The sequence below is a fragment of the Stegostoma tigrinum genome, chromosome 4 (genome assembly GCF_030684315.1).
Source record: "Stegostoma tigrinum isolate sSteTig4 chromosome 4, sSteTig4.hap1, whole genome shotgun sequence".
In the NCBI taxonomy this organism is placed as follows: Eukaryota; Metazoa; Chordata; class Chondrichthyes; order Orectolobiformes; family Stegostomatidae; genus Stegostoma; species Stegostoma tigrinum.
Window position 1 is genome coordinate 76458076 of NC_081357.1, and position 16916 is coordinate 76474991.

The window sequence follows — 16916 nt, forward strand, 5'->3', positions numbered from 1 at the left end:
TTCTGTCTGTGTAAAAATTAAAGAAAACGATACCAAAAAAAGAAGCACATACAACATGTCTTAATGATTACAGCTCAGGAGCTCTGACCTCCATAATCATGAAGCCCTTCGAGAGGCTGATCATGGCCAACATCAACTCTAGCCTCCCAGCCTGTTTTGATCCCCTACAATTTGTCTACCGATGAAGCAGATCCACAGCGCGCACCATTTCCCTAGCCCCACACTCATCCTGGAACAAATAGATAACAAGGACACCTATACAGACTCCTACTCATTGACTACAATTCTACCTTCAACACTATATTCCCCTCTGGACTAACGTCAAAACTCAGACCCACGTCTCAGCTCCCACCTCTGTGGCTGAATCCTCAGTTTCCTGACCCACAGACTGCAGTGAAGATAACCAACTGCACCTCCTCCACAATAACCCTAAACACTGACATCCCCCCAAAGATGGGTTGTCAGCCACCTACTGTACTCCCTGTATGCTCATGATTGTTTCATAGAACGCCCACAGGTGGAAACAGGCCCTTCGGTCCAACAAGTCCACAATGACCCTCAAAGCATCTCACCCAGACCCATCCCCTTATAACCCACCTAATCTACACTCTGAACACTATGGGCAATTTAGCATGGCCAATCTACCGAGCCTGCACACCTTTGGACTGTGGGAGGAAACCGGAGCACCTGGAGGAGAACCACACAGACACGGGGAGAATATGCAAACTCCACACAGACAGTCGCCCGAGGGTGGAATCAAACCCGGGTCCTTGGTGCTGTGAGGCAGCAGTGCTAACTATTGAGCCACCGTGCTGCCCCAAACGTGCACTCCCTGACCAGGAATCAAACTCAGGCCACGGTAGTGAGAGCACCAAACTGTAACCACTAGACTACCAGGGAAGGTGACAGATAGATAGAGTTGCATGTTGTCAGCATGAGTGTGGAAACTGACCTCATTCTTCTGAACTGCATCACTAATGTATAGCATGCAAATGGTGATATTCAGTAGAATGGGGTCACTGTAGCAAACTTCCAAACAAGCGCCACCATCAAGTTTGCTGATGATACCATTGTGGTTGGATGGATAACTAATGAAGAGCCAAAATACAGAAATGAAATAGAGGCTTGGTGTCATCATGAAATGATAACAATCTCTCTCTCAATGTCAGCAAATACAAGAACTGATCATTGACTTCAGGAAGAAAGAAGGAGGACTCAACCCCATCTACATCAAAGGAGTTGAAGTGGAGTGGGTCGAGAGTGTCAACTTCCTAGGAATGATGATAACTGACAACCTGTCCTGGACTTCCCATGTAGATGTGACAGTCAAGAAGGCACAACAACACCTCTTCTTCCTCCGACTGCTTAGGAAACTCAGAACGTCCATAAGGACCATCATCAACTTTTACAGATGCACTACAGAAAATATATTATCCAGGCGCATAACCATCTGGTATGGCACCTGCTGTGCCCAGAACCATAAGAAACTACAGAATGTTGTGGGCACAGCCCAGACCATCACAGGAGCCAACCTCCCACCCATGGACTCCATTTACACTTAGTTGCCTTGGAAAGGCTACCAACATCATCAAAGAACCCTCCCAGCCTAGTAATGCTCTCTTACAACCTCTTCCATCAGGCAGAAGATACAGAAGCTTGAATACACACATCAACAGGTTCAAGAATATCTTCTTCCCTGCTGCTATTAGACTGATAAATAGACTCTCTAACTTCAAATAATGTTGATCCTGCTATTGTTGATCTTGCTTTGCGCACCTTCTGTGCAGTGTAACCTGTATGCCTTGGTCTGCCTGAGCACCCTATGATCTGTATGTCCTTGATTGCTATGATCTGCCGGTATTGCTCACAAAACAAAGCTTTTCACTGTACTTAGGTACACGTGACTAAAATAAATCAAATGAAATCAATGTCAGGGCAAGTCATAGATCCTGTGAGCATCCAAGTAAGTGCAAAGTGTGTATGAGCACTAAACTAAAGTAGTTGAAGTGTCCCTTTGTCGGTGTAGGAAATGGGTGTGTGCCTGCTGGAAGAGTAGCCTAACAGGTGTATTCCAATGTGTCCTTGAGTTTAAAGTTCAGCAAATTGTTGAAACGTTTTATTGGTTTGTCCGAGATCGACCATGGTGATGCGGTGAGTTTGGTGCTTAGCCAATGCTATCTTGGGTGGATGAAGGGTCAAGGAGCTACTGCCCATTGTGCTTCAATGAGGTGCTGGGGAATGGTGGTCAACATGAAAGCCTGGAGAAGCCCACTGGCAAGTTGCACCCTCCAGGTAACCATCTGGAATTTCAAGTCAGGAATTGACCCATCTTATTTCTCAACAGTATTAGGGGAGATTACAAGCTACAAAAAAAGGGGCATGATTGGCTAATAATGAGATGTAAATGCATGAAAATAGAGCCCTGGCTGGTTACTAACAAGGTTCTCATCCAGACATTGAAACTTTAAGGGGAAGGTTTTTTCTATGACATCAAAAATCCAACTTTTTTTCATTCCCACCGCATTTTCCCAGGTTTCTCACCCTTGCTCATGTCATTGAGATGCTCAGGATTGCCATAGAAAATTTCTAACATTGCATATGATTCTGTGATTGAATGATACTTGCAGAAAAATATCGAGTATTCCACAAGAATTTCACTAAAAATCAAAATGAGATTATCAGTCAGGCTTGCAATATAGCTCTCTTAGGCTTGCCAGAAGTGACATATTTATTTCCAGAAACATGCCCTCTGCAGGCAAACAAATTTGTTCAGGCTTTGTGCTTTTTTTTAAACATAGAGATCAATTGCGCCCTGATGTATTCTCCACGGTTATGCTTTTAATTTTGAGCGCTGATTTGTCAAAGAAAATTTACTAACAGAACAAACTGAATATTGACAATGTGTATTTAAAGAACATCAATGCTTAACAGAGTTGAACTTTAAGGGTTGCACAATTTATCTGCAGATCTGTTGATATATTTCAGAGAAGATGCAATCAACAGCTTCGTACAAGCTTGTCCACAAGAGGATGCTATGACTTAATTTCTATGGATTAATCCACTTTGTTACATAAAGCAGGATATAAACCGCAATAACTTAAGTTCGACAAAATATTTTGGTTTCAGATTCATGCCACGAATATATATTTGGCAAAATCATATTACATTTATTTAACAGGTGTTTTTGGGCTGCAGGAAAGTTTAGAAATACTCATTCTACCAAAATATCTGGGAATCTATGTTTGAATCTACTTACTACTTTAAGAAGACAAGTTATTCACAGATAACTGTACCTTTCTCAATGCCTTTTGGATTATTTGATATTACGGTTACACATGATATACAATTTCACTTTTCTAGAAATTAAGTCAATTTTGAAAACAATATAGTTTGGAAACTCTACTTCTAGGAATCATAGCAAAAAAATTATAATCAAACCTTTCAAGGGTGGAACTATGAAAAATCTCTCCATGCAAAGGATGATGGAAATTCGGAACTCAATCCAACAACAGCAACTGATGCCAGATTGCTTAAATTTAACAATGAGATTGATGGATTTTTATCAGTCAAGTATCAGGGGATTACAGGAAAAAAAAAGAGTATATAACTATCAGATTGGTCATGATTTCATTTAATAGTGTAATAGGTTTGAGGAGATAAATGGCATGCTCTTGTTTGGAATGTGGTAGTTTGAAGAAATCCAGCATGCAAAGGGTGTTTTGGTTGGAAAGTATCAATCTAAGTTCAATTTCTAACCTGGAGTTTACACAGCTCTAAGTTGATATTTAAAGGCTGCCCTGAATATGCCATATGTTAAGGTAGTGTAGAACAAAGGAAAACATAACATTAAATTATTTTCTTAGCTTAATAATTTTAATAACCTAGAATATAAGATATAGTTCAGTTCAGCAAAATCCTTGGTCCCGTCCTTCAATTATTTCATCTTAAACATAGATGATCCAAAATGGATCTACATGACACATGCATTGTGACTAACAATCGCACTGCTAAACAGAAGGAAAATCATTGTTGTAGTTTTTACATTCATGCAGTTAATGTGCTGGATCTTATGGCAATCCTCAATTGAGGCTACTCATTATGTTCAAACTCAAATACCTTCAAATGCCTTTTTAAAAAGTACAGTGGAATTCCTTTAACCTGGAGAGAGTCAACTCCAATCAGTATTTTACAGACTGTCACCAAACACAAGAATTCTAAATTGAGGAAACAACTCCCATTTCCTGAGGCTTCATGAATGAATGTAGAAGTTGCTAGAAATGTGGAACAGGTTCAGGAATAACAGAAGGGCAAGTTCAAGCCCTAGATCTGTTCCATCAGAAGCCGTTTATTGAAGATTTGTTTTGTTTGCAGTGAAACATCTGCAATATGAGTAAGTGTTTAAGATTTGTTTATTAGGCAGTAATTTAGGGGATGGAAGATGAATCTTGCTAAAATTGAGAATTGCCATCAGCTCTGGAACTTTGGTTGCATTAATGTAAAAGTTGCAACAAGATTTTCTTGCAAGCCAGCAGTCAGATCCAAGGTCACACTGCGTGTGTCAGATCCATTCTCTTTAGATATCTACATCTTAGTATGAAAGAATAAAGAAAAATGTAAAGATTTTGATGAATTCTACCAGTTTCTGTAAACTTGCCATGATAATATTATTGTACTGAGAAAGTAGTTGAAATATGCTGTTTTGCCTTCCTTTGTGCTCCTTCTTTTGTTGTGTCCTCTATTAATGTATACGATATGCAGGGCATTTTTTTTCATATGGCATGCAATGAATTCAAGTACAAAGTAATTGGCATGAAATCACGCAGAACCAGCTTAAGTCATATGAAATGCTGTTGGTTTTAGATTTCTAAAACAAGAACAATAAAGAAAATTTTCTCACAAGCATCAACTCTGAGGCTTTATAAGGCTCTAGTTAGGCCCCATTTAGAATACTGTGTCCAATTTTGGGCCCCACACCTCAGGAAGTACATACTAGCCCTGGAGCGTGTCCAACGGAGATTCACATGGGTGATCCCTGGAATGGTAGGTTTAACGTATGATGAACGGCTAAGGATCTTGGGATTGTACTCATTAGAGTTTAGAAGGTTGAGGGGAGATCTAATAGAAACTTACAAGATAATGTATGGTTTAGAAGAGGTGGACGCTAGGAAGTTGTTTCCGTTAGGCGGGGAGACTAGGACCCATGGGCACAGTCTTAAAATTAGAGGGGGTAAATTTAAAACTGAAATGAGACGACATTTCTTCAGCCAGAGAATGGTGGGCTTGGGGAATTCATTGCCGCAGAGTGCAGTGGAGGCCGGGACGTTGGATGCCTTCAAGGCAGAGATCGACAAATTCTTGATCTCAGAGGGAATCAAGGGCTACGGGGAGAGTGCAGGGAAGTGGTGTTGAAATGCCCATCAGCCATGATTTAAATGGCAGAGTGGACCTGATGGGCCGAATGGCCTTACTTCCACTCCTGTGTCTTATGGTCTTATTACAAGTTATTGAATATCAGAAATATTTCAATGATATAATGAATGGTGGATACATGGTGTGGGCTTCACACTCATAGTTTATTTAAATATTGCCCTGCTTATCTCATATTTTTGCCAATCTTATCATATTTTACAAACAAAAATGAAGACATATGCAAGCACAAAACAGCGCAGATAAAGATAGTGGGGTTAATTTGTAATTTCACTGGCTGCATAGTAACTTACAGTTCATTCGCCTGCTGTACAGCTTGCTCAATTTTAATTCCATTCAAAATAATGAATATAGAATTGTGCAAAATCAGTGAAAAGCACCCAAATTAGAATCATAATTGGATTACTAACACAAAAAGAATAATCTTGCAGGAAAAAGTTTCTTCATTAAATTAGTAGTTTTAGGCTAATGTCTCATTTTTTAAAACTTGTATATGCACTTACACAAAAATAAAGTGCAAGAAGTGAAAACTAGAACTGCATAATGGTTCATCAAGATCAGAAATGGGATCACGTTTGAGTTATACCTAAATTTTTAGATGCTGGTAGGTGTTTGGCTTTCTCAATACTTTCTATTTTTTAATTGCAGAGTTCAGCATTTTTAGTTTTTAATCTCCAGCTTTTAAGAACAGTATTTCTGGAATTTACCATGAATTTGCAAATGACTTAAAAAAGCGTATCTTCCAAAATTTAGTCAGGATTTGAATTATACTTGTGGAAACACACTTTCTTGAATTATTAGATGCTCCAATAAATATCTTAACAAATATTTTACACAACTGCACCTTTTACACACATTTGCAAATCAAACGTAACTCATATTTTGATGAATATTAAGTTACACTTTAAGGAAAAGACCAAGGAAATAAAGTATGTTTTAAAAATTAGAAAAAAAAGGTAAGGAAAAAGAAAATATCAAACTCTGCAATGTCCAAATGGTCCACAAACTTCAATTTTATGAATAACAATGCAAAACAAAACCAAAGAACTGCAGATGCTGGAAATCAGAAACAAAAACAGAAACTTCTCCAGAAGGGGTATTGGACCCAAAAAAATTAAGTCCACTTTCTCTCCACAGATGCTGCCAGACTGCTGAGTTTCCTCAACAATTTCCGTTTTGTTTATGAAGAACAATGCTGTTAGAACACAGGCTATAAAACCACATCAGTTCCACTTTACAACAATTTTATCTAAACTTTTGTATTTTAATTTCTTTTGTGTCCCAATATAAATATGAAAAGTAAAGCACTTAAATATTCCAGTAAATTCAGATTACTAAATAAGCTTATCTATGTATTACAGCAGGGAAGATTTTAAATAATTCTGAAGCAAACAATCCTATACTATACTTTTTTTGTAACCCCTTTCTATTGTTTTCAAATATTGTTATGGAAAATAACTTTTGTTTTACTCGAAGGCTATTTTACAGAAAATGTATAAGTGCTTGTACAAATTACACTTAAAAACTATATTTCCTAGAAAAGCAAATACAATACTTCACGTTTTTAAGGCTAAACCAACACATTATTGGACAAGAATAACACATGGATTTTTATATATGCATCGCACAAAAGTAAGTAGCAATGTAAACTTAGATTATTGCATGTCTACTTCAGATATACTCACTTGGATAGATTTTGTAGAAATGTTCTAGTTTGTCAGTGTTGTTGTGTACAAGTCTAGAATTAGCTCCGTCATCATAGGTAATAAAAAGTCCGTATAAAATAATGATCACAGCTTCTAGTGCAATTGCCAGTATAGGAAATTTAAAACGCATGCTGGTAGAGAATGACACAGGCATCTTGCAGTTTTTCTTTATCTGAGCAAAATTTGAGATCTACTGCTTGAGTGTAAAAGTGACTTTTAATAGCTGCTAGCTTGAAAATAAAACTGGCTGGTAGTTCACACCCACAGCAAAAGGGTGTGACCAATTGGCAAACAGCCATATCTCTTTTGTTAGATACTTCAATTTTGTAGTATTTTGCAAAGGAAATAGTATTACTCATCTAACTTTCTAACAGGTAAGATTGAGTCTCCAGGAAATATTACAAATATGGCAAAAAAACAGAATGTGAAAATCTGTATGCCTCCATACTTTGCAAAATCTGATTCCCTTCAGAAAAAATCAAGTAACACAGCTCATGTCCTTTACTTAATTTTTTTTCTGAATAATGAATGTCAAATTCCAATCCATGCAACTACAAATGCAAAAACAAAATGGAAATTGCAGCAACAATCAAAATCAAAGAAAGAATTTGTATAGGAATAGTGACCATCATGTCATTCAGCTGCTTCCAATTCACCTTGCCCATATCCCTCATAATCCTGTAAACTTCAAACAGACCCCATCTCAACCTTCCTGCCTTAGCAGGTGGTAGCACCTGTGGCAAAAAAAATCTGAATTAATGTATCGGATCCGGTCACCTTTTCTCAGAACTGATGGTAGCTGGGAAAACGTTGATTTATATGCTGAAAATAGGGATGGGGATGGGGTAGGGAGTAAACAATAGGGTAAACAATAGAGCCCAAAGAGAGACAAGAGCAGTTGGATAGACAAAGAATTGCAAGATAATACAATGTGAGGCTGGATGAACACAGCAGGCCAAGTAGCATCTCAGGAGCACAAAAGCTGACGTTTCGGGCCTAGACCCTTCATCAGAGACTGAAACGTCAGCTTTTGTGCTCCTGAGATGCTGCTTGGCCTGCTGTGTTCATCCAGCCTCACATTGTATTATCTTGCAATTCTCCAGCATCTGCAGTTCCCATTATCTCTAGACAAAGAATTGGTAACGATCTGGCTGGGAGGGTGAGTTGCTGTTAATGGGGACTGTTAGTGACTGACAATAGGTAGGCGATGTGATAACAAGGCCTGGTGTGTGGGGTAGGGGCTGGGACATAGGAGACTTTAGGCCCTAAAATTATTGAAAATTATTGAACTCAGTATTGAGTCCAGAGAGCTGCAGGGTTCCCAAGCAGAAAATGAGGCGTTGTTCTTCCAACTTATGTTGAGCTTCACTGCAACGCTGCAACAAGCCAGAGACAGAGATGTTGGCCAGGGAACAGGGTGGTGTGTTAAAGCTGCAGGCAACAGATAGCTCAGGGTCTTTTTGCAAACAGAACATAGATGTTCTACGAAGCAGCCACCAGTCTATGCTTCATTTCCCCAATGTAGAGGAGGCCACATTGTGAGCAGTGAATACAGTAGAGTAGATTCTGGGAAATGCAGGTGAAATGTTGCTTCACCTGGAAGGTATGTTTGGGCCATTGGATACTGGGGAGGGAGGTAAATGGGTAGGTGTTGCCCCTTTGCCGGTTGCAGAGGAAGGTCTCTTAGGTCATCAGGCCGCATTTCTGCTACTTCCAGTGAGATACCACCACCGGGCACATATTCCCCACCCCTCCCTTGTCTGCCTCCACAGGGACTGTTCCCTTCAGGACACTCTGTTCCACACTTCTTTCACCCTCAACACCAACAACACCCCCTCACATCCCCACCGCCCGATGACACCTTTCCCTGCAACCAGGCAATTAGGGATGCACAATAAAAGTTGCCTAGCTAGTGAGATCCTCAGCTTATTAATGATTAAAGGAAAGAAAAAGTAGCCAAAAAGTTTGTACTTTCTGTGAAAAACAGCCAGACATGATCTACATACCTAATGTGGAGGAGACATCTTATTGCCGTTGTTAGTCCCAGTTGAAGAGGGTGTTGAATTGTAGATATGCTAGACTTTAAAGCATGGTGCTCTGACTGTCTCCTCTAAATAGTGGTGCCACTACCCCTCTCACTTATGCACAGCATTTCATGCAAACTGGCTAACTGTGGGTCTCTTGCAACTTTGCCTTCAGGGCTACAAACTGCAAACGAGCAGGAGACTGCTACACATCTGCTGGAGGTTGATGCTGGTCCAGGGCCTCCAGATAGGTATATTCCTCCCTCATTCTTGTGTACATCCCTAATACAGTGACTGCATAAATACAGCTGCCTACGTGCCTGGATCCAAGGTCATTGCAGCTTCCAGTGGTTACCTTACATCATTTCTAAATATGAGAAATTAACTGAAGGCGTGAAGGCACTCTATAGCTCACATGCTTGTATGCTTAACAGGGTTGAGGAAAAGAACACAGTAGACCAGGGCTAATTTGCGATGTGTTGAATGGTACTGATGAATAGAACAGGGCCATCATATCTGTAGGAGAACAGACTAGAGTGGGAACTCATGGAATGATGCCCATTGAAAGGTTCATTCAGTGGAGGGATTTGACTATCCTAGGTGAAGCAGAGAAGCAGAGATCTACTGACAAGTTCAAATACTGGTTAAATTGCCAAAAATGATGGACAAAAGTGTGATTTAGAAGACTGCCAAAATGGTGAAACATTGGAAAGCAAGAAAATGCAGTGCAAATTTCTGTAATGATTTCATAGTTTTGGAATGACTTATGGGCCAGGAAATGATCACATAGCATGGACAGAATCTTGGACTATGGCAAGGTGAAAACCTGAATTAGTCATCTAGAATGACATAGAAGGACAAACTTACTGAAAATAAATGGAGGTTATCAGGGCATCAGTCTTTTGGGAAGATTAGTGAAGCCACTTATGAGAATTCAAGACAGCATCCTAGAACGTAGAGGGGATAATAATTGCGGGTACATAGAAACTCAATGGTTAGAGGCAAGAGAACATGGAAGGACATGGGATACACTGGAAGGGGGGCTATTTATGGTCACCACCACCTAGATTCAAGGGGGTGAACACAGCCTAATGACATCTAGCACAACAATGGGGATAGTAGTTTAGTGGCAATAACACTAGACCAGAGTGTTTTACAGTGTTTTTAATACAGAGTTTTAGGCTAATGTTCTATGGAAATGCATTTGAATCCTACCACAGTAGCTGGTGAAATTTCAATTCAATGAAATTTGAAATTCAAAGTTAGCCTAATGAAGACCCATATAGAAATTGTCAATCATCCATAAAGCCCCATCTAGCTCATTAATGTCCATTGGAGAAGCAAATTTGCCATACTTTCCTATTTGTGACTCCAGACCAACAGCAATGTGTTTGACACTTAACTGCCTTCAAAATGGCCTTGAGAACCAACTAATTCAAGAGCAGTCGGAGATGAGCAACGGATTATGACTTGGCATAGATGCATACATCCCATGCTAGAAATAAAAAGGGTGTGCATTTGGGGCTCAGAGGATAAAGTGCAGAGGTGAACATTTAAATGAAAATGTTGGGCAGGAGCTAGAAGAAGATCAAATCTGGTGGAATTGAGAGGCACGGACTACCCACGACTGATTTATTTCATAGACTGTATTAATGAAAGAATGTTCCAAACTCTGAAATGTGCTGGATGCTTCAAAATCACGAATATATAAATCGTTACAACATTGCAAAAGTATTCATAACTAACATACACTGCTAAATGTCTTGTGTAGAATAGCTTATTATTAAGTTGTTTTCATTGGAAGGCAGTGATTTCCTGATTTTCACAATGTTGTTCATTGTAGATTAAAACAGAAGCCATAGCAGAATACCTTGGAGAGCCATATTGGAGTACAATAAAACAAGACCACAATTTAAATAAATCGTGAACATTCTGAACATTGAACATTACTGGAATATTTTGTGCATTATTATTATGAAGTTCATAGACAATATTTTTGAAAATTATTTCATGAGCCCTTACAATTTCATAATTTTTTTTGTCCATTTGGCTATATTCTTATCTCTGTTTCAATAACTCCTACAGGCTTTCAGGATGGCTTTTCCAGAATACCTGTGTATCCTCAACTTTCCAATTTGGGCAGACTGTGATGTTTCTCAATCAGTAAGTTTGAATGGAACATTGGGTATAATGATTACAAATAAAGGTATCTCAAATTTAAATGAATTCCTAAAGGAGACAAGATAATGGGGTTGACTGAGCAAGGAAGTAAATACCAGGGATTAAATGGTGGGTGAAATTTTCACAGACTCTGAACAACATGAGCGATGGAGGGTAAGTTTGGGAAAATATAGTGACAGTGAAAAAAATAAAACTTTCCAGTTGAGAAAAAAGTCTGATTTTTCACATAAGGTTTAATAGTTGGATGAGAATCTGTTTGTGAGTGGAGAAGACCTATTTGCATGCATTAACATTTCATTATTAATTAATCTTATCTCACTAATATGCAGATTGCTATTTTCCCAGGTAAAACTAGATGTTGCCAAATCCAACTTGAAAGCTAAAGCAGTAACCTGGCAGCTGGCACTTGTTGGGCATTCACCTTGGCCATCATTTCCCAAAATCTCAGGGCACATGCCATGGGCAGTGACCACATGAACCTCTGTCCTCGGAGACTGGCATTGGCAAAGCACCAACCTAACCACATCACCATGACACATTTCAGACTAACTTATAAAACCGTTCAGCACTTCACACCTGTACCTTGGAGCTCAGTAAGATCTGTGATGATGCTGCCTAATAAGGTATAAATCTTATGCATCAGAACCGGCTGCACCTTAGGATTCTTAGCTGGTTTTCTTAGTACTCACTCATTTTGCATTTTCTTATGCTTATACCATCTGTGCTTTGTCTTGCCTTTTAACACAGACAGAAAGCCAGGCAGCTTGTCAATTTAACCAATAATGCACAGTAAATCAGGTGGACAGGTTGGTTTATGGCACTGTGCTACATCAATGTCAGATTTACCAGCATGGGGCAACAGCATACTGCACACAATTCAACCAAATGACCATGTTTGGAAATCTAAGGGTAGCAGAGCTTAATCTTGTCAAAGGCGACTATGGTCAGTAAGGGGGCTTGTCTGTTTTCAGTCAGGAAAGTTGTGAGGGTTTCTGAGTGAGTGACCAGGTAGTACAGAAGGCAGAAACGTTTAGTAGTTTGGTGGGTGAGGTGGGCAAGTGTTATTGAGCGAAGGTGTTCAGATGCAATATTGAGAATAGTAGAACATGAGCTTTGGTGAGAGGTAGCTGCAATGACAAAGATTGGGTGAGTGTGAAGTAGCAGAGCGAATGTGGTGGCATTTATTATTACAGCGCAAAGAAGGCCATTGATCAACTTGCAGCATTGCTACACTATTCTCTTGTCAGCAGACACCACACTGACCCAGGTAGATACTTCAGTTCAGTTTTAAATAGTGTATAGTTAAATTTTAGATATGGTACCCATGGCATTAATGCCATAAAGCCCAGCATTGTCAAGCCTTTCCATACAGCAGAATTTGAGAAAAGGTGAGAGTAGCACATGGAGGCAGGCAAAGTACTTAAAGATGAGCAGGATAGAATTTCATGAGATATGTCAGATGGGCTTCGGAGAGGGATGAAACTCCCTGAAATTAACACGTGGCCAAATTTTGGGAAAATTTAAACCAGAGATGTAGAACAAATGGAACAGAAATAAATTGAGAGGGAATACAGGATCAATGGGTTAAATCATCTACACAGCAATGAACACAGTGTTTGCATTAAAAAATAACTAAGAGCAATGATATTGAAATAAGGCGACATTTCCACCCAATTTAGACGGGAAAATTACAGCTGAGAACTAAGATTTGAAGGGTACATCATATTTGGAAATTAGGAAGATAGAAGGTAGAAAACTTGTACTTGATAGTGATAACATGACAACAGGAGGTAATTTCCCACAACTATCAGCAAGATAAAACTATAATTCATGTAGAAATGGAAAAGAAAAGGATCAAATACACAGTTAGGGAAGACTAAAAAGTGAAACCACAATCAAGAATATACATATGCAAGTAAATCAGAGAAAAGAATAAAAATCATGAAATAGTAATCATGGAGGTTTTCAAGTTCCATGACACTGAGCGGTCAAAAGGGATTAGTCAATTTAGTATTGAATCTCCTACTGGCTCCAAATTATATTCATGACTTAAATTTGGAACCAAAGTACTATTTCTGAATTTATAATGACAACAAATTGAGAGGGGTCACCAATTCTGAGGAAGGCTTCAACAAATTATTGGAGAACATTAGTAAACTTGTAAAATGGCCATAGAATTGGCCCAGTACTGTTGAGGCACTATGTTTTAAAATGAAAAATAAGGAGGTTACATACCTTGGGGAAATAAGAAACTAAGTGGAGGAGAAGAACAATGGGAAATGGAAGTGCAGGTACACAAAAGACTTGAACTTACAATAATAGCCAATACTTTATAATAAAAGCAAGTCAAACACTAGGTTTTATTTCTAGAGGAATGGAATGGAATAGTATACCGGTTTAGAAAACACACGAAGTGTTACACACAGTTCTAGTTAGTATATCATAAGAAGGATATTGATATAGTGGGGAGAGAGTAAAAAATCATTTACAAAGGTAATACCAGAACAGTTAAGTTGTAGCTGTCGTGAAAGAATGAACAGGTTGGATATCTTAGATAATGGGAACTGCAGATGCTGGAGAATCCAAGATAACAAAGTGTGAAGCTGGATGAACACAGCAGGCCAAGCAGCATCTCAGGAGCACAAAAGCTGACGTTTCGGGCCTAGACCCTTCACCCTCTGATGAAGGGTCTAGGCCCGAAACATCGGCTTTTGTGCTCCTGAGATGCTGCTTGGCCTGCTGTGTTCATCCAGCTTCACACTTTGTTATCTTAGGTCAGATATCTTTCTCCCTTCAAAAGACAACGAGATCTAGGTGTTCTTGTACGTCAGTCAATGAAAGCAAGCATGCAGGTACAGCAGGCAGTGAAGAAAGCTAATAGCATGCTGGCCTTCATAGCAAGAGGTATTGAGTATAGGAGCAAAGAGGTCCTTCTGCAGCTGTACAGGGCCCTGGTGAAACCGCACCTGGAGCATGTGTGCAGTTTTGGTCTCCAAATTTGAGGAAGGACATTAAAAATATAAAAGTAAGGATAGTGATTCCAGAGGATATGTTTAGTTATGGGTATATCAAAAATTTTTATGTCAACCTGTTTAGCCAAGTTATGAAGAGACCATCCTTAAATCTTAGAGTGGGACCCAAACCCAGAGATCTAGTATAGAGGCAAGGAAATTACCCAGCGTGCCAGAAGATGTCCTAAAGGATGATTTATATCAGCTCAATACCAATATAGTTCGCTCTTTTTGAACAGAATTTTCTTACACAAATAATTCAATGGCAATTTCTGTAAATTAACTGTGTTAGGAGCAAACATCTGTCATTCAGTTATAACTAAAAATGAGAGATAGCAAGAACTGCAAATGCTAGAGTCAGAGATAACACAGTGTGGAGCTGAAGGAACACAGCAGGCCAGGCAGCATCAGAGGAGCAGAAAAGTTGATGTTTTGGGTCGGGACCCTGCTTCAGAAATGGGGAGGGGTAAGGGAGCTCAGAAATTAATAAAGAGAGGAGCGGTGGGGCTGGGGAAGGTAGATAGGATGGCGATTGGTGAATGCATGTAGGGAGAGGTGGGCATTGGTCAGAGAAGTGGGAGTGGTGAACAGGTGAGAGGGGAGATTGACATGTTGTGTCAGGTCCGGGAGGACAGGGATGAGAAGGAGGGTTGGACACGGGATAAGGCCAGGGGTGGGGAGATTTTAAAACTGGTGATATCCATGCTTGGGCCATTAGGCTGTAGTCTAACAAGATGGAAAAAGAGGTGCTGCTCCAGTTTGTGGGTGGCATCATTGTGTCATTGGAGGAGGCCCAGGATGGACATGCCACCCCGGGAGTGGGAGTGGGAGGGGGAGTTAAAACGGTTGCTGATCGGAAAGTGTTGTCTTTAGTTGCAAACAGAGCTACAAAACTCTCTCCGAGTCTACACTTGGTTCCACCGATGTAGAGGAGGCCACATTAGGAGCAGCGGATGCAATAGACGAAGTCGACGGATGTGCAGGTGAACCCCTTTCTAATCTGGAAAGTTTGTCTTCTGCCTTCAATGGAGGTGAGGGGGGAGGTGTAGGAGCTGGTGTAGTACTTCCTGTGGTTGTAGGGAAAGATGCCGGGGGTGGTGGGATTAGTGAGGAATGTGGAGCAGTTCATGTCCAAATGCAGCAAGACCTGGAGAATAACCAGGCTTGGGCTGACAAGTGGTAAATAACATTCATGCCATTCAAGTGCCACACAATTACCATATCCATTAAGAGATAATCTAACCATTTCCTTTTAATGTTCAATGTCATTACCATCATTGAATCCTCCATTATCAACATCCCAGCAGTTCCCATTCACCAGGAACTGAACTGGACTATCCATATAAATATAGGACCTACGACAGCAAGTCACAGCCTTGGAATGTTAGAGCAAGCAACTCACCTCCTGACTCTTTAAACCCTGTCCACCATCTACAAGACACAAGTCAGGAATGTGATGGAACACTCTCCACTTGCCTGGATGAGTGCAGCTCTAACAATACTCAAGAAGCTTGGCAACATTCATGACAAAGCAGCTGCTGACTGGCACCATGTCTACCCTCTACCACCAATGCTCAGTATCTGCCGCGTGTACCATCCACAAGATGCACTGCAGAAATTCACCGAGGTTTGTTAGTCAGCATCTTCCAAACCTACATCCGTTATTATCTAGAAGGTCAAATGCAGCATAAACATGGGGACACCAACATCGCTAAGTTTTTCTCCAAGCCACTCACCATCCTGACTTGAAAAATATTGCTGTTGATTTTGGTTCTCTGTGTCAAAACCCTAGAATTCTCACCAATTTGACATTGTGGATCCACTTACAGCAGGTAGAATGCAGTGATTTGAGAAAGCAGGTCACCAACATCTTCTCAAAGGCAACTAAAGATGGGCAATGAATGCTGGCCCAACTGGCAATGCCCACATCCCATGAGTAGATCAGAAAAAGAAATGCAACATTTTTCTATTGAAGGTTGAAAGGCATATGGCTATTTCACCGTTTTTAATTATACATTCCTTATCATTCCGAGGTGAAGTTTCTTTTACTTGGCTGAAAATATAACTATTTTATACATCTTTATAAAAGGACAATTGACAGGCATGTGGAAAATGAATCTGCTATTTGTATGATTGATGATCAAAGTTTAAATTAGCATAAAAGAGCACAACCTGGCACCATATCACATCTAAGCATACAATAAAGTGCAGAAGTCTTGTCATTTAGTTTTAGCATTAATCTAACACATGCTTAAATCATTTTACATGGAATATGTTGGGATTTTTTTCCAAGTTTTTTCCATATACCTACATTGTGGTTCTGTATATGGGTATAATTTGATTATTGACTTTGTGATCTTTTGAATGTTTCTATCTGAAGTTCAGCCAAGATAAGCAACTAAAAGACCATATCTTTTGATTCAAGACTAACTTGAGTGGAAACATACCATAACTGAAATTCCACAACTACAAACATTGCTTAAAATACAGCCCAACTGTTTCTTGTGCTAATAGAAAAGAAGAAGAGGATCCTCTGATAAGACAACAATGTGCAAATTATGATTATG

The 16916-nt window shown here is 39.7% G+C and overlaps 1 protein-coding gene and 1 long non-coding RNA gene across 4 annotated transcripts in view; one reads left to right on the forward strand and one right to left on the reverse strand.

Moving 5' to 3' along the window:
- rhag (Rh associated glycoprotein) overlaps window positions 1–7386 on the reverse strand; it is a 40249-nt gene extending 32863 nt beyond the window's left edge. For 2 of the 3 annotated variants that reach the window (XM_059645440.1, XM_059645438.1), the window contains exon 1: window positions 7113–7385. In XM_059645440.1, the coding sequence (XP_059501423.1) occupies window positions 7113–7287 (175 nt within the window). In that variant the 5' untranslated portion in view covers window positions 7288–7385. Of the gene's footprint in view, window positions 1–7112 lie in introns of all 3 variants that reach the window. The other variant, XM_059645439.1, reaches the window with a different exon arrangement.
- Window positions 7387–8647: 1261 nt separating this feature from the next.
- Window positions 8648–15331, forward strand: LOC132209570 (uncharacterized). Its single transcript, XR_009445721.1, has 3 exons — window positions 8648–8736; window positions 11243–11320; window positions 15223–15331. It is a non-coding gene; the product is annotated as an uncharacterized LOC132209570 (long non-coding RNA).
- Window positions 15332–16916: the final 1585 nt, after the last annotated feature.